The 23,581-nt window shown below is 40.6% G+C and overlaps 1 protein-coding gene across 2 annotated transcripts in view; it reads left to right on the top strand.

Annotated features, from left to right (window-relative positions):
• The window catches only part of adcy5 (adenylate cyclase 5), a 79,808-nt gene that overhangs the window by 38,078 nt on the left and 18,149 nt on the right, over window positions 1-23,581 (top strand). For both annotated transcript variants that reach the window (XM_015017155.1, XM_015017154.1), the window contains exons 2-8: window positions 5,472-5,621; window positions 7,155-7,276; window positions 15,900-16,011; window positions 19,667-19,794; window positions 19,965-20,123; window positions 20,234-20,375; window positions 22,621-22,743. In XM_015017155.1, the coding sequence (XP_014872641.1) occupies window positions 5,472-5,621; window positions 7,155-7,276; window positions 15,900-16,011; window positions 19,667-19,794; window positions 19,965-20,123; window positions 20,234-20,375; window positions 22,621-22,743 (936 nt within the window). The remainder of the gene's footprint in view (window positions 1-5,471; window positions 5,622-7,154; window positions 7,277-15,899; window positions 16,012-19,666; window positions 19,795-19,964; window positions 20,124-20,233; window positions 20,376-22,620; window positions 22,744-23,581) is intronic.

The raw sequence follows: 23,581 nt of genomic DNA, 5'->3' as shown, positions 1-23,581 counted from the left end.
AGAATATCATGAGAAATGAACTTCTATGGTCAGGCCAGTCTCTGGTGGCTTGACTTTATTTATCCAAGAGGTTCTTTATCTATGAGTCAGTCCATTACTGCCGAACTGTTACTGATAAGAAGCGGGGGGGAAAAAATAGCAACAATAAATCAGAGCACCTTCTCTCCATCTTGGATGACGTCTTTATGTTTCTAGGTCATGTCTCGCTTCCAGGTGAGTCTCCCACCTTGTGCTTGATATCGCATGGGGGAGAGGAGGGGGATTCTTGGCTGGTTTCAGACGTGTTGTGTGTGTTCGGTTTGTTCCGGCCCCCGGATCCAGAAGTGATTCAGCTCGCTGCCAAGCCTCACTGTACGGCTCTCGTTGATTAGATAGGAAGTGTTGCAGCAGCTGGGCTTCTGACAGCCTGTGAGCTAGAAACAACAAGAGCCAGGTTGCTAGAAATAGAGCAAGTTAGAAAGTTGTGTTTTGTTTTTTGCTTCTATTTTGGAAAAATGAATGTTGTAGTTCTGGTCATTCGGCTGTAACAGAGATGGGGCCTCAGTGTGGAGATGTGAGTGGGCTTGGTGGTGGGCCCTCGAACATCCAGGGGTCCATGGGATTGTTTTTGGTTATCTCTCCATCTTCTCCCGACTATTTTTTTTTTCCTCCAAATGAAGCTGAAAGTCCAGAAATGCTTGGAGTTGTGTTATTTTCAGTCAGGATTGTTTTTTGTTCCCAGTGCAGATTCAAGTGATTCAAAATTAGGAAAGTCGCAAAAGTTCGATTCGCCATCATTTGTGATATTTTGCGTCATAAAATAACGATTATGTAAAAGTTTTACTTTTTTTTCTTTCTGTCATTTTGTCTTTATTTTCCTGTATGACTCCTCCCTTGCATCCTCTCTTACTTCCTTGCAACAACCATCTCTCCTTTCTACCTTGTATCCCTCCTTTCCATTCCATGGAAATGGACACAGACATTGTTTCTCTTTCTCTCTCTGTGAAATATTAAAATGACCACAAAGCAACAAGAAGTCTAAAAAAGTATAAATTTGTTTATAATAAATTGGAGGAAACCTGGAAGGCTGCACAGTGGCGCCGTTGGTAGAGCTGTCGCCCAGCAAGAAGGTTCTGGGTTCGATTCCCGGCCCCTTTCTGCATGGAGTTTGCATGTTCTCCCTGTGCATGGTGGGTTTTCTCCGGTTTCCTCCCACAGTCCAAAAACATGAGTCAGGCTAATTGGCCTCTCCAAATTGCCCCTAGGTGTGAGTGTGTGTATGCATGGTTGTGTGTCTCTGTGTTGCCCTGCGACATACTGGTGACCTGTCCAGGGTGACCCCGCCTCTCGCCCGGAACGTTAGCTGGAGAGGCACCAGCACCCCTCCCGACCCCACTGAGGGACAAGGGTGTACAGAAAATGGATGGATGGATGGAAACCTTCCACCAACGACGCTCTGGATGCTATAAGGCTTCTTATTAGTTAGCAGTCACATATTTTTGCTCTAACTTGAGTTTCTGCGCAACCCCGATGGCCAACTTGGTACTGAAAACTACTAAAAAGGTACCGGCTACAATTAGCACAGGTTTAAACCCTCGTCTGTATCCTGCTGATAATTTAATCATACATTTTAATTCCTTCATAATTTAATAATTCAGGTTGCCATATTTTTTAGTGTTGTTTCATTTAAAAAGGCATTCCCGTCATGCAAACCTTTTGTTTTCACTTGTTGCATTTTTAGATCAGTTCTCCAACCCGACCGTTTAAAAGTTTAAAAGTGCCTCGATCCAAACTTGGACGCTTCTAGTTCTAATGTTTCAGTTCAGACTGTTTTATTTGATTGTTGACTTGAAAGTGGATTTAATAATAATTCCTGCAAAGATTAAAACCAGACAAACTGAGAATACATACTGGATATGTTGGAAGGGATGGAGCGTTTGATGAATTTTTAAAATCTGAGTTTATCGCTGACGCAGCTTGTTTTGTTTTTTTTGCACACAAATGCAGAGCAATTTGAAAACCTTTTTCTGTTTGTGCAATCAGATGAAAGCGACAAGAAAAGACCTTCGGGAAAAGCCGAGTTGTGGAAGGACCATGAAATCATTTTCTACCTTGGTTGTGGGCGGTAAAGCTTTCTATGGGACCGTTTTTCTTTTCCTCGTCCCCTTAAGGTTTATATGCTTTATTTATTAGTACCGATGTCATTAGGCTTAACCCATGTTCACACTAAGGTTTGGGGTTTGGCTAGTTCGGAGTATTTGTAGACAGAATGTTCTGGTAAGAGCTTCACATGGGATTGTGTGACGGTGAAGTTTCACATTCTGTCATGACAAGAAGCCTTGACAAAATTATGTACTAGACATGGTAAACCTGATAGAAGTCTGTTGTTTTCCCATCATTTATCTGCATTTCTCTCCATAAAGTCTCTATTAATTATCATCAAAAATGTCTTTCTTATCCTATTGTTTCTTGCTAGGATAAATTAGCTTTTTTCCTCAGAGTACACCAGGTTTACCGTCTTAGGCTTCGTTCAGTTATTCGGACTCAGTGAGTGACCAGAGCTGAAAGGGCCTGAACAGAATTGAATTTCAGGGGCGGGGGTGGGAGTTTAAGGTTGTATCAATTGCTACAGATTAGCTCATTAACAAAAACATGCAATATGCAACAACATTGGCTATATGTCTTGTGGTACCGAGTGAGTCTTGCTTGAGTTATTTTACCGTAAAATATTTTAGATGTTGGAAATTTGAGCTAAAGAATGCTGTGAAATATTTTTTTGTTGTTCTTTTCGATCTCAGAAGTTGACAGCTGAGTAGAGGAAATGATGCACCTTCACCTTAACCGTCTTTTAAAGCACATATCAAGCTAATAATGTCTCTTGTCGACTTTCTGTTCAGTAGTTTGTCTTTGATTCTGGAGCACAAACACAGCCAGCCTACTTCTAAAGCATTGACCTCGTACACATTAAAGAAAAATCTCAACAGTCTGAGTAACTAAGGATTTTGTGCCTCCATGAAGAAGTTTTTTTTTTTTTTTTTTCATGTTGGATTTTGGTGCCACAAGCAACTGCTTGGTTTGCTTAAACCTTTTGCTAGCTTAGAATCAGTTCACATTAGAAAGTAGGACTGAGTCAGTTCCCACAAAGTAAACCAAAATGTGAAACCAATGGTTTCAACACAGCCACAGCTTTCAACGGTTTAAAAGAGACTCCAAAGAAAACCCCAGAGTGACCGGAGACTTCTTTGGCTGCAACATAAAGTTGCCTCTGCCTCCCCTTCTGCTGCACACTGCTGGTCAGCAGGTTCAAAGATGCTTCCCTTTTATTGCAAGAAGAACAAAATTGCCTGGTCATTTGGAAAATATTTACAGTTATGGGAACTAAAAGAGTGCCAGCTCCTTGTCAAAGTTAACACTGACAGCTGCTTAGAGATGTGATCTTTGTTAAACTTTTGTTTCTCTAAAAGAAAAAGAACATTTGCTACAAAAACCCAATTCTGGAATCTCACTAAATGTGATGACGGCTGCAGGAATGCACATTTTCTTTCCCGATTTTTTTCCGTGACATGTTCGGTCAAGCTTTGCATCACATCCCCTCCTGCCAACATGCAGTCACATACTTGATAATGACATTAAGTTCAACCATGAAATCCCTGAATCTGGCTGTTTGTGGTTAAGCTCGGTTTTCTAATTGTCATTCTACAAATGGTACACGTTTCCATTCAGGCCAGCATTATGCTGCAATTTAGAGGTCTGAACAGATGAAGCTAATTAGCCCTAAACTGATATTTATCAGTGTTTAAATACAAATACTTTTTAAGCTTAGTACTTTTTATTGTTTCTGGTGGTAGCGTCTAATGAGTCGTATATGTAACATGACACGAGTCGCTCTGGAGATTTAACACATTTATTTTCTTCACTTGATAGAAATTAAATCAGAAGTCCGTTTGTGTTTTGCATCAGCTCAGTTTTCTCGGAGCCGCTGCTTACCGTCCGTCCCAAGCTGGCAGTATGTGAGCCGGCCCTGCAGAGTCTCCTAATGAGACAGGCACTGTCCTGGATAAAGATATTCGGACAAAAAGGAAAAAAAAAAACAAAAAAAAAAACGGCGTGTCGAAAAACCCCGCAGAAGGTTGAGACGCCCTGTTCCCTCCGGCGAGAGGGAGGAGAGGCGCACCGGCGGAGCCGACGGAAACAAAGAGCGCTTTGCTCTCAGTCGGAGGGAAAGCAGCTGCAGCGCGGGGAAATCCTGCTTCAAACACTTTGTGTCTCTCTCACTGCGGTTGTGGAGCTCCTCGTATCTTTGTTCTGCATATTTCAAGCCCAAATACGCGGCATGTAAAAGTCCAGTGAAGGGCACCGCGCTCTGAAACAGGTGCGCCACAAAGCGAACGTTTGGACTTCTGTGAAGTTTTACAAGCTCCGTGTTGCTTGTCTTTAGTCACGTTTTGCCTGAACACAAACATATATATATATATATATATATATATATATATATATATATATATATATATATATATATATATATATATATATATATACACACACACACACACACACACACACACACACACACACACACACACACACACACACACACGTCGGTGTGTTTTATTCAAATTTTCTGCGACACACGAACACAAAGCATTGCATAAACCTGAAGTGGAAAGAAGGTGGAAAACTACAAAGTGCGGCGTGCATTTGCCAATATTTCGTAGGTCTGTGCTGCAGTTACAGATGCGTTTTCAGTTTCACTTTGAAGGTGACAGAGATTTTCTGTAGAGTTTAGCTCTGGACTTTGACTAGGCCACTCTAAGATGTGTTAAAAAAAATCTTTATTCTAAATCACACGTGTCAAACTTTGCAGCTTTTTATGTGGCCCTCAAATTTCCAAATTACATCAATGAGTCACTCCAGTTTTTCATAAATCTGCAAAATTCACAAAAAAAAAATCAACAGATTACCACGTCTTGTGATTCTACTGCAAATTGTATTCAAAATTGGTAAAATAACAAACAAAAGAACTATGGGTTTAAGTGCTGCCTCAGCCTTCCTTGATATCAAATTATATGAGCTGTGGTGTTAATTTGTTGAAATATGAAGCTGACTAATGTACAGTACAATTTGCTGGAAATCTTCTAGCAAAACATTTCACTATCAGCTTTTTATAAAATGTAATAAAAACAAAACATATAAATGAGGTTTTGACAAGTGATATTCAGGGTGACCCACATGTTTGTATTGGGCTTTAATTTGTGCAGATTCCAACGTTTTCTGTCTCTACATCACTGTGTACAATAAATATTTCAGAGTTTCATTTATTTATTTATTTTTTTATCTAGTTACTGAAATAAATCAACATTTCAGTCGTATTCTAATTGACCGGGATGTAAAGGTTAGCTGTGACGAGCAGTTTTCTGAACAGATGATAGGAATAGAAAAACAACGCGTTTATCCGGCGGCCTTCACTTATGTTTTCCCTCCTCTTTCCACAGATAGTCTCCAACATCCTGGTCTTCTCCTGCTCAAACATTGTAGGAGTGTGTACGCACTACCCGGCCGAGGGCTCCCAGAGGCAGGCCTTCCAGGAGACCAGGGAGTGCATCCAGGCTCGCCTCCACTCCCAGAGGGAAAACCAGCAGCAGGTAGGCGACTGAGAGGCGACTCTCAGAAATGTGTTGGGCTGCTTTAGGTAAGCCAGCGGTTGGGTTGGGGGCCATGCTCACAAACACTATCCGCTCAATGTGGTTGGAATAAAACAGGTGGCATCTTGTCGGGAGAAAAGCGTATCTTACTGTAAGTACAAAAGTTGGAGGTTTTCCGGGTCTGTTTTACCGGAAAGCGTCCAAAGTTTAGACCTAAAACTTAAAACAAAGTGATTGGGGGGGGCGGGACGTTGGTTAGCATCTTCTGTTAGCCATTAGCACAGCTAATGTGCTAATCCAGCGCATTTTGTGACAGACTGAGTGAAAGATGATCAGAGCAGAGTTGCTGTGATCAGTTCAGCCTTCCTTGCATCTGCCGAATCATCAGATTGTCTTGATGGGACAGTTTAGAAAATATCCCCAAAGGTAGATCCAGGTTAGTGGCATCATGTAACAGACTGCTCTCTTCTGTAGCTAAAATCTGGAAATGCTCAGAGCCGCAAAAGTCTGATTATTTGCGGAGTCGAAGGTTGGGGGAAAATTTACTTATATATATATATATATATATATATATATATATATATATATATTTCCTGTATTTTGCATCATAAATAGATTGATTAGGACTACAGAGACACAAAAAACCTAATGTGCGTAGGTTTTTAAAAAAAAATTTATAGAATACGCAGTAAATGTACTTTTGTTTTTGTCATTTTAATTTCCATCTAAAGCCCAATCACACTATTGCACACATGCTTTAAGAAGTGATAGGAAGAGGATTGCAACTTTTGGAGAGCAATGAAGACGACACAGATGAGTCCCTGCTCCTGAAAGTACTGAGAAAATGTCGCAGCCACAACCAGACAATATCATAAATGAATCTCATACCACACTATGCAGACACTCTGTCTTGGCTGATGAAGATTCACTCGGCCCTGCAGGAAAAATTCATCAGGTTGCTTTGATGGAATGGAAGTACAAACTACCTTTTTTTGTATTATTTTAACAAATACATATTTTACCTTTTCCATGACACGCATGTAAATTCAGAGCACATTACGTATGTTTGTGTACTTCATATACACCACATGACTCGAAGTTTTGTGCAATAATCTTAATTTCCACTTACTAAAATGTATCATTTTTAGAGACGCAGCATATGGCCTGAAGTAAGAAACGGCATCGCTGCTTGTATCTTTTATTATTTTCACTTTAAACCACGACCTTTATTTGTATACAAATTTGAAATGTGCATAAATCTTTATAATAAAGTAGTTTTTTTTTTCTTTTTAGAATAACTATTAGTTTGTTTAAGGAAACAAGTTGTACATTTTACTTCTACAATTTCTAACTCCAATGATAACATTGAAAATAAGCTAAATAAGCACCAGTAAATTGACTTGTAAAATTTGGGCACTCTAATTGTTAAAAATCTAATTATTTAATGACAGCCTCCATAAACGAATCACAGCAGGAATGCTTTTTTTTATTCTCTGACAAGCCCCGCTCACTTTCACATCTCTCTTCCTGCAGGAGCGTCTCTTACTCTCAGTACTTCCTCGTCATGTTGCCATGGAGATGAAAGCCGACATAAATGCCAAGCAGGAGGACATGATGTTTCACAAGATCTACATCCAAAAGCACGACAACGTCAGGTAACATCAGAGGAGCTGTGACGACGAGGAGGGGGGGGCCCAGATGAACACGGATATGAACGGAGCATTTGAAAAAAAGCTCATGTTTGATTTTCAAAACAGGCAAAACATCAGCAAATATCAATTTACACTGCATGCTCCTTTCACGAGGTAAACACGACGTTCAGAAAAATTAAGTGTCAAGGCATTTTGAATCTGACAAACCTTAAAAATACACCTAGATATTCAGAAAATGCATCAGTTTGCAGGTGAAGCTTGAAAGTCAGCCAGGCGTCTCTCAAACCACAACTACAGAACGTAAATTTTTGAGCAAAATAATCTGTTTTAAATGGTATTTTATGTAACAAATGGCATGTCAGGAATGATGTCCACCCCTCTTAATAATCAATGATAAATCTTTTATTCATGTTACAGCAAGCAAAACCTTCTTGTAAACGCTGAACACGTCTTTTGCACGTTTCCACTATTATTATAACTAGTAATCTTTTACAATGAGCCCCATTGCTTTTATGTAGGAAGGCCTCTTTGCCATCACCCTAATCTTTGACTCCCTCCATCAAATCCTGTTTAAATCATCAGTCTGGTTGGGTAACTGCCAAGTCATCAGAAATATGTTGGTTAAATTCAAATTAGACCTCTGATGTCTAAACTAAACTAAATTATGTTGCAGCAACATTAAAAATATATGACAACAACTTTAACAATGGATACACTATAAATGCAACACAACATGTTCTATTCAGAAAACTGACTATATAAGTCTGATAAAGAAAAATAAAAACAATGCACAGATTGTAAAGAATAACTTAACCTTTGAACCTTTCTAGCTTCCTGTAGCAGCTACCTGCACTGCAGAGCTAATGCAAGTAAAGATTCATTTTCAGTTCTCAGACGTCAACATTTTTTTGTTTGCAAGCACTCTAATAGAAAAAAACAGATAATTTCCACCATTGCTGGTACTTTATTTTAAACTGCATATTTACCACATTAACTGGCTACTTTTACCACCACAAACGAGGGACAGCAGCCTCAGCGGCTCTCTGCAATATTTATTTACTCCAGTAATCTAGTGGTGAACATTTCCGCAGCGACGCTGTTTCTCCAGTACAACGCTGTGTATGTTCTCCTCTTTCTTCTGTTTGTTTTCAGTCACCACATGATGTTCTGCTCCGTGACTTACAAATCAGTCTTTAGCTTTGAATTGAACCAATGTGATTGTAGTAAATCTGGACGGAAGAGTTTTTCTACAATTCACTCAAGTTCGATTTAAATTTTCGTCATAATCAGCTAATTGAGGTTGTATGTTTGATGCATGCAGTGAAGTTAAGAGTTGACTCTGCTACTAACTGAAAGGCATTGTTTAAATAAGGAACACTACATATACTGCAGCATTATATATCTCATATAATCCATGTTAATCCAGAATAGTGCAGCCCACCCACAGACGGTGGCAGACGAGGAGGGAGAAGTCGTGCAGACGTTGCCATGTCAACGTGCTCTATGGTATTTTTCAGAGAGTATTTTCCACCCAACTCTTTCCACAGCGTCCATGTAGAGTGTAATGTGAGTCACAGTGTCATGAATATAAAGGCTGCTTTTAGTTTATAAGGAAAAAACAATAAGTCACAAATGTTTATGTTGTATTTTAAACATGCAAAATTAGTTTTAAAATGTTAATGCCCAACATGTCACAACAAACTTCAACGTATGTATTAGGATTTTAAAAAACGGATTCCAAAAAAGTTGGGACACTAAGCAAATTGTGAATAAAAACTGAATGCAATGATGGGGAGATGGCAAACATCAATATTTTATTCGTAAAAGAACATAGATGGTTGATCAAAAGTTTAATCTGAGTAAATGTAACATTTTAAAAGAAAACTATGTTGATTCAAAATCAACATAGTTTTGTTGATTTTGATTTGTAGACATTTTACAGTGTCTACAAATCCCCAAAAAGTTGGGACAAGTAGCAATAAGTGGCTGGAAGAAGGAAATTGAACATATAACAAACAACTGGAAGACCAATTAACACTAATTAGGTCAATTGATGACATGATTGGGTATAAAATGAACTTCTTAGAGTGTCAGTGTCTCTTTGAAGCCAAGATGGTAAGAGGATCACCAATTCCACCATTGTTGCGCAGAAAGATAGTGCAGCAATACCAGAATGGTGTCACCAAGCGTAAAATGACAAAGACTTTTAAGTTATCATCATCAACCGTGCATAACATCATCAAAAGATTCAGAGAATTTGGAACAATCGCTGTGCGTAAGGGTCCAGGCCATCATGTCTGTTAACAGAAATTTGCCACACGAACCGAATCTCAAATTCGGGTCGGACTCTGCGTCAATTGAAACAGTTTTGCTCTTTGCTTTGTCTTCATTTTATTCAGAATTAATGCGATAAATTGCCAAATACAGGCGTCAAACGCTCAATCGCTCATGTGTCGTATTGGTAACTTCTTGTTCCGTATCACTACAGTGTTTCCTGAGAAATACATGTGCAAAACATATGGTTTTCATTTCATATGGTGGGAAACGGACTCTTTCATCTGGCCAGTTTTGATCTGATGTTTTTGTTTATTTATCCTCCTCTGATGTTCATCTTTAATGTTTCGGTGAAGCCGTGTTGAGTTGCTTTAGGTTTTAGTGCATAATATGTTTTATATGATATCAGAGAGAATCATTAAACACTGTAACTGCATCAGATGGATGGTTGGGAGACAGGTGTCCCGTTTGAGCGCCACCTTGTGGAGTAAGAAAACTGTACTTCTATTTATACATTACCACATCAATGAAGTTATGCTTTGGAGCCCTCAAGACTGCAGGAAATTGATCTATTTCTGCATAAACTGCATAGAAGTGGATGAAATACGACCTAAACAACTGGAGCCTGGATCTGAAAATGCAATTTGAGTGTTGCTGCCTTTGGTCAGGTGGTACAGCGCCGACAAAAAAAATACAGCTCTGGAGAAAATGAAGAGCCCACTGTACTGCAAAAACACCAAAGACAAAAACATGTGAGGTGAATACTGAATCTGGATATTCTAATATCCTTTTTTGATCTCATTAAGAGAAAAACTGCAAGAAAATCATGTGAACGGTCGTGGAAGCTGGAAAAAAACACACAAAAAAACCCCCTAAGTGTTGGGTGTAAATCTGCAAAACAAATATTATCCCCAGTTGGACAATCGATGTTGTGCGACTTGCTGAGAGCATGAAGCGCGTTAGCAGCGTCCACCGAGCCGGGCCGAGCTCTGTCACGAACGCGCCGTCCGGTAACGAGGCGCGACCGGGACGCGTTGGGAAGCAGTCAGCGGCTTTTCTGGTTATAATTGGGGCTCCGCTGAGCGGCAGAGGAACAACAGGAAGAGGGGCGAAGGCTCCCACCGCCACGGCTAAAGAGCAAGAGGGCAAACGGAGGGAGGCAGAAGGTGCCGCCACTGCCGTACAGATGCATTACGCGTGTGTCCGTCCGCAGCTTTTAATTTAGGAATTCAGAGCGCCGCAACAACAGAGGTGGCAAATCGGTTAATGAACCATGGAAGGCATGTAATTACATCCTTTTGATCCGGCGCAGAGGCACAAATTGTCTCTGATGGCTGAGGCTACACATTTTTACCCACTCGGAGTGGGTCACCGTTACTTAACTCATTTCGTCCCGCAGGGAATGAGTCACGTCGGAGGCTCAGGTAAACAAAACACGTGGTGCAGGTTAAAATCACATCAAGTATCGGCTCCATTTAACAAATGGCGTGCTGACAGATAGGAACAGGAGCTAAGTAGTTAAAATGGATCGTGACATTTTGTGGTATTTATTCCCATGAAGGCAAAAGTGGCGATAAAAAAAAGTACCAGACCCGCCAGACCTGACTGATAGTTATGCCCAGTTGATCTGGTAGATCCGGTTCCTAGTAGAACTAGGCCACGTTGTTCTAATCCAAACTTTGCTGGGTTTCTTTTTTCTTTCTTTCTTTTTTTTTTTTTACACCAGTTCATCCAGTCCAGAACTTGTCCATGTTCTTGAATTTTACCCAATAATACTTCATAATTGTGAGGCGAAATTAGAATAGGTCATGACCTTCCTGAGGAACACATAAAAACCCCAAAACAAGCATGATGTCATGAGATCCATTTCAGAAATCAAGGTAATAACAAAATCAAACAGCAGAATCTGGATAGCTTGGACTTGTTGCAGAGGCACAAGATGTCCACCTGACACATAAGTCCAACAATAAATGGTCGTCAAGTTATGGCGGTTAATGTCCGTTGGTTTACCATCAAACTCCTTTTTACCTTTTGAAACGGTGGCATCCGTCTGGTGCTTATCCTCTAAATCAATGCTCAGTGACTCCCAGATTGAGGTCAAAATGGATGCTCATTTTTATTTGCTTTGTTTTGGGATTATGCAAGATATGTCTTAGGATGCGTGTGTGTGTGTGTGTGTGTGTGTGTGTGTGTGTGTGTGTGTGTTGTGTGTGTGTAGTAAGGCTGCCCGGTTGCCCTTTAAATGTACGAGTGATATTCTCCAACAGCACATTGTGACGGAAGCTGCTGTTGCAGGTATGTAGGGCTGCAGCTCTCCAAACCGCATTACATAAATTAGAGGGACTGACCTTCAGTGCCTTTGTTCCCATTTTCCGGTGGAAACATGAACAAGACATGAACCTGCAGCAACAACAACAGCAACAATAAAAACAACTCCTGTGGTTTCAGAGTGGACACACTTGTGGTTGGGTTCGCATCATCGCTGCTAGCTGGTACTCATGAGAGGAGAGCAGCACACTGATGTTCTGTAGCTATCTGTAGTTTTTCCACTGTAACTTTTAAGATATTTTTAGTGTTGGATTGTAAAATACAAACAGGCTGGTGTTAAGAGAGGAAAAATTATAGAACTTTAAAAACCTTTTGACTCATTAAATCCTCTCTTATGCCCGGGTTCAGAAAAATGCTGAACTGAGATCACGCAGAGATAACAGCGTCACAATAATCAGCATTTATTCAAGACAGATGCATACTATCACCAGACAAACATCACAAAACACCAGAAACCTCAGAGCACAAACAACACATGAATTTACCTGAGAGAGAAAAAGACAAAAGATGGAAACGACAAACAAAAAGCAAAGACGTCTTTGGAGAAGTTGCAAGAGCAAAATCTAATGTGTTACTTATGTGTAGAAAGTTTTATCTTCTTTTCTTTAATTTATTCAAATAAGGTGTATCTTTGCTCATCCAATCCAGGAGCTATCTCTGACCCCTTATCTGAAGCCTAAAACCCCTGCAGTTTACGGCCTTTCACAAATGAGCGCGAAAAGCCGGAACCTCCCCTGTACTGCTCTCCACACAGACAAAAGGCGGTTCAAACGATCCTAGCAAACCATCTGCTGCAGCCACAGGCAAAACAAAGGTCAACAGGCCAGAATAAGTCACTGATTTAAAACCACAATTTAGGCCATTTGAATCAAGACATGCTCAGTTTTAAAACTAGCTTATTTTAAATTTATTTTCTCAACATTGGTTAGTGTCAGTGTCCGCTCTCAATTTATTAGTCCTCCTTTGGTTTTCAGATGTTTTCATGAGACATGGGTCTGACCTAAAGAACCAGACGGGCTAAAAGAATTTTGTTTCCATGGAGTTGGTTCAGGCGTCTGATCCGGATGCTTCCTGAGCTCTAGAGACTTTCTGTAATGGTTGTGGAAACACCTTGAGATCCATTAGAAGGAGCTGGAGTCATTGGGAAGAGGAATGACTGTTTCCCTCTCAAAATTGGTACCTATACCGTCCAATAGTTTAACGTCATTTTGTCAGAATATATAGTTCAGATTGAACTCTGTCTCTGCGTTTAGTCTGCTTTAAACAAACTCTAATGCCTTGGTGTAGAAAATGTTTGGTTCCTTTTTGGCGGTATGAATGCCCAATCGAACTCGAATTGGACCAAAAAAGCGAACTCTGGTCTGCCTACACGCCTAGGTCTCTGTTCGATTGAAGTAAATTTGTCAATACATATGTGGATGCAAGAAGACCAGAGACCACTCCAAAAGCAGGAAGCGAGCTGCAGTGCATTATGGGTAAATACAACCTAAAACGATCACGAGAGTCTAACGTCCCCAGGAGAAATGACTCGTGATCTTTTCCCAAAAACAAAAGACAAATCCTACAGCTGCTGAAATCTGATGCCGCTCTGCTTCTGCTGGCATTTTGTGAGGAAGGAAGATGTTTTCACGTTGTGCCCTTCAGTGGTTCTTGGAGCAGCGCCACCACAGGCGAGGGGTGAACAGGTTTTTCAATTAGTTTGGATCGTTTGACATGGTGCAGCGTGAAAGCGAACCGGATGAAAATGGAACAAGTGTTGAAGTTTTAGTCCCCCAAATCAAGCCGAGTCTACCAGACGTATCAGGTGTGAAAACACCCTACATACATCATGTAGATCTTCATGCAAGCAGATGGTGGTTACGGTGTTAACCACAACCAAATTTGATGAACTAAATGAAGGCATGTTTGGGCAACAAGGCGTCACTTGCTGCATCAGCCCTGTTGGTGTAAATAGTGGAATTATTTCTCCTGCAGCATTACAAACGTCTTTTTAAAACAAGGTAAGGAGACCTGTGAGTCAATAAAAGTGGCATATTACAAAAAGACCAATCTTTAAAATGAACTCAAGTATTGTTCTTTATCCAAGATAATTTCTTGTATATTCTTCTTGTCTCAAATCACTGGGGAAGCTGCTTTTGTGCCAAAGTGACGACCAGCTCGTCACATCGCGCCGATGTTTGTGAACAGCGTTTTCCTCATGGACGCTCTGGGTGGCCTGTCAGCCGCCCCTGCAGTGGCTCTCACTTCAAGATCTCACAGAGTTAATGTTGCAGACTAACCAGTCATTCATCACCAAGGTAACAATTAAATGGGACTTAATGACCCTGGCAGCCTTTGTCATTCCCTCTCCGTATCACCACTGACGTTATTTCAAGCTTCGAAGTGAGGACTCTTAGGACCAGCTTCTGTGTGCTGGTTTGGATAAATTATCAAAAAAAAAAAATCTGTACGTTAGTCTTTTACGGCGCCGTAAATTATTATAGTTAATATTATGCCAATAATTGTAAAAGGCAAGAGAGGAACATAAGGAGAAAAAATATTCTTTGATTATTTTTCTAAGCTGTCTCGATGGCTGGATTTGAATAAGATATTTATTTTCTTCCTTGCTTCTTGCTTTATTGATTTATTACAAGGGGTCTGCTCTGTAATATAAACTCTACTGGAAAACAAGACGCATGTCGAAATACAATTTTAACTTAATCACATAAACTATAAGTTTAATCAGGTTCTGCAGAAGGAATTTCAATGTCATTTATGTTCACCAAATTATGGAATTAGGTTTATTGTTTGCATCATGAATGTTGCCCATTGCCAGGCTACTGCTTATCATTTGCATTGTGGAGATATTTGAGTTTATTTAAATACTGTCAGAACATCTAAGATTTTAGGAAAATATCATAATCTAGCGAATTAGAGTTTATTTTAATTGTTCTTAATAGAGCCATGAAGACCTTAGAGGAAAATAAAACAACACATGGCATGGTCATCCCTTCTGTCTTTGACTTCAGCGCCCCACATGATTTACCCCTGGAGAAAACCGTTATAGCCAGAGAATAAATCTGCTTGTTGAGACAGGAAGAACCGAGCCGAGGATGTTTGTGATGCGGCGCTCACTGAACATTTTCCTGAGAGTTTACATGAGGCTAACCTGCCAGTCCTTCCCAGCCCGTTCCAGCCTCTCACCTGTCAGCAGGGCCTCGCCACGGAGGGGAATGACCCGGCCCGGTGACATCATCATCGGTCCTGCTGCTGAGCCGGAGCTACAGGGGAAATAATGAAAAACATCTCAGTTGGTGAAAAGCAGTAGCCAGTCCGTCACAGGGCTATTTGTATTCATGTAGTTTGTAAAAGAAGAGAGAGAAAAAAGAAACTGCATGATTAGTTTAATAGTCGGCAATGGCTTTAGATGGAAGTCATTTATATGTGGGATTTCGTCATGTTTCTTTTTTACTTGGATGAATTCACTACAGGATTCCAGTAATCATAAAGAGTAAGACCTAAAAACCTAAAATTTAGCGAAAAATTTTCAAAATCCACCCGTCATTTTGAAAGAGGCTTTCTTTGGAGTCCAAATCGTTTTCAATTCAGTTCCATGTTTCAGTGACGCGTCTCTAGAAATGCCCTGGGTTGTGTTGTTTTCTTCACATTTTTTTCTTATTGTCTTCTCATTTAAATTTCACATTGAAAACTGGATCAACCCATATTTGATATTCCTTCCACACACTTTATCATTTGACTTCTCTTCACAGTCATGTTAATTGTGTTTGGTTTTTTTATTAAAAGAAACGCAAAACCCTGTACCTTAGGCAGGTCTGCAACACTCTCTTCTTTTATCTCACACCAAATTTTCACAGTTGATCTTCGCAATTATTCTGAAAATTGGAAACCCCATCAGGTAACCTTTACTTAGGTTTTGCCGCCACATTAAGCTTCTCAACTTCACCAAAACACAGGAAGTGAAAAGTGAGAGGAGAAAAAAAACATTAGGAGAGACATGACCTCTCTTGTTTTTGTGTTTCTGCAGCATCCTGTTTGCTGACATCGAGGGCTTCACCAGTCTGGCGTCGCAGTGCACAGCGCAGGAGCTGGTGATGACGCTCAATGAGCTTTTCGCCCGCTTTGACAAGTTGGCAGCGGTAAGCGTACAACGCATGCAAGCACGTGCAATTTTCAAAAGATTGCAACGATGCTTTGGGATTGCATGCTTTTATTTACTTGAATATCTCTTTTCTGTGTGTAAACTTTGAGAACTGTTGTTTCAGACGTTTTGAGTGCGAGGTTAGCGGTTGCTATGGAGCCTTACAGACATATGGGAAGACTAGAAATGTTGCAGAGAAATAAGGTCATGTTGCATATTCCACACCTGTTTTGTCAAAAACACAGAAACCCAATTTATAGTGGCCTAAAAGTCAATAGTTCGTTCTTTTCTACGTTGTTAAATTTTGAATGCTTCATTTATTGCTGAGCAGGTAAAAAAAAAAAAAACATAAAAAATCACAATAGATTTGCATACATTTATTTTACAATAAAATGTGGCGCCTGGCTAGTGTTTACAAATTACATATAGAAGAATTACACACACACACACACACACACACACACACACACACACACACACACACACACACACTCCAGAGAAGTCTCAGTTTGAGCTCTCAGGCAGTCAGACCGTCAACATCAGTTATAGTTTTCTACTACTGAAAAGGGTTTTCTGGGTGGTGGAGGAGTTTGATATGTTCTGAGTAAATATCCCGGGAGGTTCCAGCTGAACAAACTGAACTTCTCAGGGCCCGTTGGTCTTGCCTGGTGCTGGTCCACATCCAGTTGGTAATGTGCCTGCATGGTTATGCTCTGAATGGTTTGTGCAAAAATAAAAAAAAACTCTCTGCCTTTTGGGATGGAGCCCTGGGGTCATTTGGAGCTGAGGCTGAGAGGGGACGAGGTGTGGTGACCGACCAGAACCGCTTGTGGTTTAAATATCTAGAACAGGGGTCCCCAAACTACGGCCCGCGGGCCGAATCCGGCCCGCCACGTCATTTGGTCCGGCACCCTGAACAATGCCGGATCCGGCCCGCCTCCTCATACCAGAGAGCATTCAGTGTTTTTTTTTTTCATATATTGTATTTTCCGGTTTATATGTGGATTTTTCTTCAACCACCAGGGGCGCTCTTGAGCAGATGTGAAACTAACTTTCCCTCAATGGAATATGTACTAGTCAGTCCCAGTCACCGTTTCACTCACGGTTTTTTCCATTTGCATTCTGGGTAAAAATCTATTTAAAAGCGCGAGTGTGTCGTTGCGCCCCCATCCCTCCTCCTCTCCCCCCCGTCGACTAAGAATTTTCTAAGGTATCTTTCTCCAAATACTAAGACCGGCCCCCGACCACAGAAAGGAACAGCTATGTGGCCCTCGCAGGAAAAAGTTTGGGGACCCCTGATCTAGAAGCTTCAGGCCCATTGGGGCAGAGACCAGTCCAGTATTCACAGCTTAGAAATGAACACAAAGAAAAAAGAAGTGTTTAAGTGGTTCAGATGCTGCTTGGGCAGAATTTGGGGTCCATCCAACAAGCCAAGACTGACTTTCTATGTTGTTTGGAGACAAGTCAGATGGGGAAAACAAAGTCCAGAAGCTTCAGGCCTTTTTAATGTATTTCCTTCAGCTAAATAAAAACAATCGCCAGAAATGGTAACAAAAACAAACAAACAAAAAACTGGTTCTGAAGGTAAAAGTAAAATTTATTTTTACTTTTGTTTTAATATGATCTTCAGCAGAAATCAGAACTTTAAAAACTTTATTATTTGAACACTGATTTGTTTTTCACTCCAAAGTAATGAGGCTCCAGTAATTCTTCTAATTTGAATATGAATTTGTTGATCCTGCAAAATTTTCAAGAATCATTTAAAAATGACAACAAAAGGACCACATTTCTAACATAACGTTTCATCCTTCAGTTTGGACGGCTAAGACTTGTTTTGCAAGGATATAAAGTCAAATCAAGCTGTTAAGGATTGTAGATAAAAGTAGTTGGAGTAAATAAAAAAAAAACTTTGGTGGATTGAAGTGACTTCCACTTTAGATGAGAACAAATGTGACACAGCAGCATAAAGCAGTGGAGTTCAAACTGAAAATATTTTTCATGATGAATCCCTTCTTGGACATGCTGTAGCTTTGTACATAAACAGCAACTTAATATTACCTTCACTGCCATTGCTGAAGCTTCCCGGTTATTAATAGTTGCGCCACAACCTTGTGAATACTGATATATTTCCTTTAACCAGCGTCATCGTCTGTTGAGCTGATCCTCGGTTTCTGTCATTTGTTTATGAAAGCTGAAACGATCGGCTGCTGATCAATATTTATGAACTGAACAGGCATAATGCTGTCGTAAACCAGAAATGTTGCATCTGACACTTTTATCTCCATGCCAGATGTGCCTTCTGTCTCTGTGTGCACAAGCACACACACACACACACACACACACACACACACACACACACACACACACACACACACACATCCATGTTTTCATCATTTGTGGGGACTTCACATTGATTTTCATTCATTTCTACAGCCTAACCCTACCCCTAACCCTAACCCCATCCATCACAGACCTAACCACTAACCCAAAAACAACAATTTCCCTCATGGGGACAAATAAAATGTCCCCGCAAGGACCAATGGTCCCCATAACTCCACATTGTAGACAGAAATAGATTCCCATAAGGATATGAAAACCTGGTACACACACACACTCGCTCACTCTGTTCCTTACACAGTGGCTCCTTTTGTATTTTGGTCCGTGTGCTAAAGGGATACTCAGGTGGCTATCATGAGACATTATAGTCTCCCAAACCCTTGGGATGCGCACACACACACACACACACACACCGATTCATTTGCTGTTGGCTCACACATCGACAGCGTGATATCTAGGCTGATATCATGCGTCTGTTGTTTTTAATGGACTGCATTCTTCCTTTGACATTTTTAAATCCTGCTTTTTGTCACTTACCTTCTGTTTGCTAAACTCCTGAGCTCTTATGGTTGGCATGATAATCCAGGAATGCAGCTAATCAGGCTTACATGCTGAGTCTTCAGGACGACAAACGTCTCTGTTTCTGCCAGAGGAGGGACAGACACATTTCCATCCTGTACTGATGACATAGATGCAAACAATACAATGAAACTCTGTATTTTCTGGACTATAAATCCCACCTTTGTTCACAGTTTTGGCTGGTCCTGCATTTTATGGTCCATCAGACAGACTCAACACATCAATGAGGTGCAAAGCTTAAACTCATGCCTTGGAATTTTACCACAAATATTGCATTTCAAATAGTGATTATAACACAGTATCTTCACTCAAAACACAGTATAAGAAAAGTGAATTTGGAATAAGGCCTGTAAGTGTTGCTTGAGGAACCCCAACTATGGACGTCACTGCAGTGAAGAATATGAACCCATGCAACCCCCACAAAAAAATATGTTTGTCTCAGATTTGCTCACAGACGGATGTATGATTTCTTCTTTATTCTTTCATTATTTTCACATGACATAATGTGGCTCACACGCTGTACTTTATTCCTTTTGCACTGGAATATTCGGAAAAAAAAAAAAAAGAAAAAAAAAAGGCCTTCAGTTGGAACAATGGATCACTCAGGATTTTTGTGACAACCTTTGCACATTATTTAAAGCAAAATAGAGATAACTTCATTAACTCTTCACATTAGTTTGCTTCTTGGTAAATACCGTAACACACATGTCCTTTCTTGCTCCTGCTCTGTGTGGCAGGAGAACCACTGTCTGCGGATCAAGATCCTGGGCGACTGCTACTACTGCGTGTCCGGGCTGCCGGAGGCCAGAGCCGACCACGCCCACTGCTGTGTGGAGATGGGGCTGGACATGATCGAGGCCATCTCGTAAGTCTGGGAACGGCGTTAATACACCAGTTTAAAAAAAAAAGTCTGGTAAACTCGACTCACTGGTAAACCTCAGCAGCATTCGCTGAGACTACAGCTCGTACATTTAGACACGCTAATCGTGTAGATTGTCACTTTTTGGTTTGTTTGGGTTTTTTTTTTTTCTGCAGGCTGGTGCGGGAGGTGACTGGGGTGAACGTGAACATGCGAGTCGGCATCCACAGCGGCAGGGTGCACTGCGGGGTGCTGGGACTCAGGAAGTGGCAGTTTGACGTCTGGTCCAACGACGTCACGCTGGCAAATCAGATGGAGGCGGGAGGCAAGGCCGGGTTCGTCCAATAGGCTTCCTAAACGTTCCTTCTGATAAGTGCGGAGGGTCAGCTGCATGAGATTTATGCAACAGCCAGAGCATTTAGAAAAAGGAACGCTTTCATTTCAGGCGCATCCACATCACAAAGGCCACCCTGAACTACCTGAACGGGGACTACGACGTGGAGCCGGGAGCCGGAGGAGAGAGAAACGCCTACTTGAAGAGGAGCAACATAGAAACCTACCTCATTGTGGGCTGCAGTCAGAAAAGGGTATGGCTTTCATCGCTGGAGGAGGCAGTGAAAGGGAACTGAAATCATTTCTGTCTCATTTAAAGTTGAAAAGTTGATTTTTATTTTTTATTTTTTGCAGTAAAATGCCAACAAGAAAAATGGTAGAATCATCTTTTCTTTTTCATGATATCAAAATAAAACTCATTTTGGCTCATATCAAAAATCTGAACATTCTTAAAGGGCCGGATGCGCCAGAATGAATTGATCAAACAAATTAAAATGTTAAAATATCAATAGATGGTTGTCCCTCCAGGATTTTGTTATTGTTTTAGTGTTTTGGTTTTTTCTCAATTAAAATTACAGATTTTATGATGCCAGTTTAGAAATGTTTGTTAGGAATTTTTACATTTGTGCTATTTGATGTTAAATGTGACTTTTTATCAAATTGACACATCAATTACAGACTATAACTTGACATCGCTGAGGCAGCCGTCACTTAAATTCAGTGTTTGTGACCAATTTTGAGAAAATTTGCTGTAAAATCAGAAAAAAAAAAACATGGAGATTTGTTGAGATTTGAACTTTTCAAGTAGTTCATTTAAATTCATTTAAATTCATCGTTTCTTACATGTGTGAAAGTCTAAAATTGTCCTAAAAATGACACGTTACGGTGACTTTCCACAGAGAGCAAGCCGTTGTTTCATAAACTACCTTTCCACATCCTGTAGTTTTTCCAACTACAAGTAAGTTTTGAACTTAATTAAAGAGATGGTGAAAGGAGGAGGTGGTAGCATGATGTTTTCTTTTTCTTTAGCGGGGATGTGGAAGCTGAGTAGGAGTCGTCTAAAAAGATGAATACAGAGCGACTGGGAATATTGTCTTTATTCAGGCAAACAGACTTTTATGATGTTGGTTGAATCCAACTCAAAACTAAAGAAAGATGGGACTAAAATGTAACAATTATGTCTAATATTTATTATTTTTTGCTTCCCATTTATGGATTCCGGTTTTGATTCCGCTTCACAAATATTCAGATAAAACTCCAGTAAAACATTGTGACGTTTGTGTTGATGTGAAAGCTGCTCCTTTAAGGAGCTTTTTTGACTGACGTCTCTTTCCCACAGCTGTAAGTTCCTTTGCTCCTGTTTTCTCTGTAAGCTGAATTTGTCTCTGCAGGCAGGACCGAGTTCAGTTCCCTGCTTGAGCCTCCAGTTTGTTTATGACTTGATATTTTTTATCAGCCTCCCCCGGCAGTATCACAAGCTGCGACTATAGTTAGCAAGTCATGTGAAGAGATACTTTATTCTCGTTCTGGTGCCTGTGGTTCAGGACAGAGGGAACGTTTTGAAGTCTAGCTGTTGGTTAATTTTCATTTTATTCTTCCAGTTTTTTTTTGTTTTTGTTTTTTTTTTTACAAATATAGCTCAAAGCCGTTCAGTTCTGATATCAGATGAGATAAAAAGAGATGCCCAGGAGATCGCCTGAAACTGTTTGAAGCTGTTTTTTTTAGACAGAACCTAAACTCTGCAATCATAATACGTGTAAATTAAACTTTTCTTTTTGGCTTATCTGTTTGGGCCCCATTATTTTTTTTTATTAAGCTCAGAAGTTAAATAATTTGTAAGATCACCACCACACTTCCTTCACAAGGTGCAAATTGTGAACTTCAGCCGTTTTTAGTTTTATATTTAATGCAGATAAAATGTAAGCAGACCTAACAATGTGTCAAATGTGATCTTGAGTGTTGGCTTGCTTAAGGGAAAGCAAATATCTAAGAATATTGAGCATCTTTTCAGTCCCTCCAGGATTTTGTGATACTTTTGTGATTTCTTTTGCAATAAAAAAAAGTGTTTGTGGTACTAATTTGTAATTATTTGCCATTTTTGCTCTTATTTATGATGGTAAATGCAACTTTTTATATAGATCATGGATTATTATCTGACATCAGTTAAGGCTGAGGCAGCTGTTTAGTACAAGCAAGAAAACTTTTGACAATTTTGGAGAAAAATCTGCAATAAACTCCCAATTATTAGCACAAAAAAGTGCAGAGGTTCGCATGAATTTCCACGATAATTCTCAAGAAACTGGATGGACTGATTGATATAATTTGGCAGTAAACGGATAAAAACTGCATTGATTTGATTGATAACAAAATACTTAAGCTTGTTTAGAAATTAGAGGGCCACATAAAAAGTTACACCCCTCGAGTTTGACACGTGTGCTTCAAGGTTTTATGGCACTCATTCGTTTGGTGCGTTAACCTCGGCCTCCTTTCGCTCCACAGAAAGAAGAAAAGGCGATGATTGCCAAAATGAGTCGACAGAGGACCAACTCCGTCACCCACAACAGCGGCCACTGGGCTGACCGTGCCTTCCACAACCACATCTCCAAGGAGATGAAGAGGATGGTGAGCAAAGTCAACGTTGTCAGACTGCTTGTCCCGCCTGGTCGTGATGATTTACTCATTAGAGCGCCACAGCCAGGTGACTCTCCTACCAGCGGCTCGTCTCAGGGTGAAGCCAGCGCGTCGTTAGCGACCGTAATCCTTTGATCTGCGTTGCTGAGGCGCGGCGGGGACGGCCCTTCACGGCGCACCTCGCCCCGGCGGTGAGAGGCTCTCAGCGGCACTCGGGAAGAGGGACCGAGTGACGAGGGGGGAGGGAGGAGAGGCGGTGGAGGGATGTGAACTCACTGAGGGTGGGGTTTTATTCATGCGCGGTGGGCCTGAGAACTGGAGGATCCTCAGCGAGCGCGAGCATTTCTACATATGAGTCCGTGACGTGACGGACGGGCGCAGGCAGCCTTACGCCCGTTTGTCTGCTTCAAATCTGTCGCACTTTCATTTGTAGAATCTAAAAACGAATCATTTTAAAGCTTTCCTAGCTTTGTTTTTTACTGTTTGAGGCTGGCTTGTTTAGAGAGATAAAGATTTAAATTAGCTTTTTGAACAAAGGCAAAGATTTTTGCGACTCCGGTTATGCACTCAAATCAATACCACAGTAATGCTCAACTCTCCATTCCAACCTTCATCCATCTCGAACAAAACCAGTCCTCAAGCGTCCTCTTAACGCACTCTGGTGAAACAACTCTTATGTATGGTGGCCGACAGGTGCAAATGCGCAGCAACAGAGTAAAGACGCAAACAAACAAACAAACAAACAAAAAGAGACGCAAACAAATTATCCTCAATCCAACATAATCAGACTCTGAAAACCTTCAAAGTTTCCTCCAGATGCGTCAGTTTC

Source organism: Poecilia latipinna, unplaced genomic scaffold (genome assembly GCF_001443285.1).
Source record: "Poecilia latipinna isolate Pla-1442-1.1 unplaced genomic scaffold, P_latipinna-1.0 Scaffold2111, whole genome shotgun sequence".
NCBI classification, from domain to species: domain Eukaryota; kingdom Metazoa; phylum Chordata; class Actinopteri; order Cyprinodontiformes; family Poeciliidae; genus Poecilia; species Poecilia latipinna.
The sequence above is the reverse complement of the archived record's forward strand: the minus strand, read 5'-3'. Positions and strand labels throughout refer to the sequence as shown.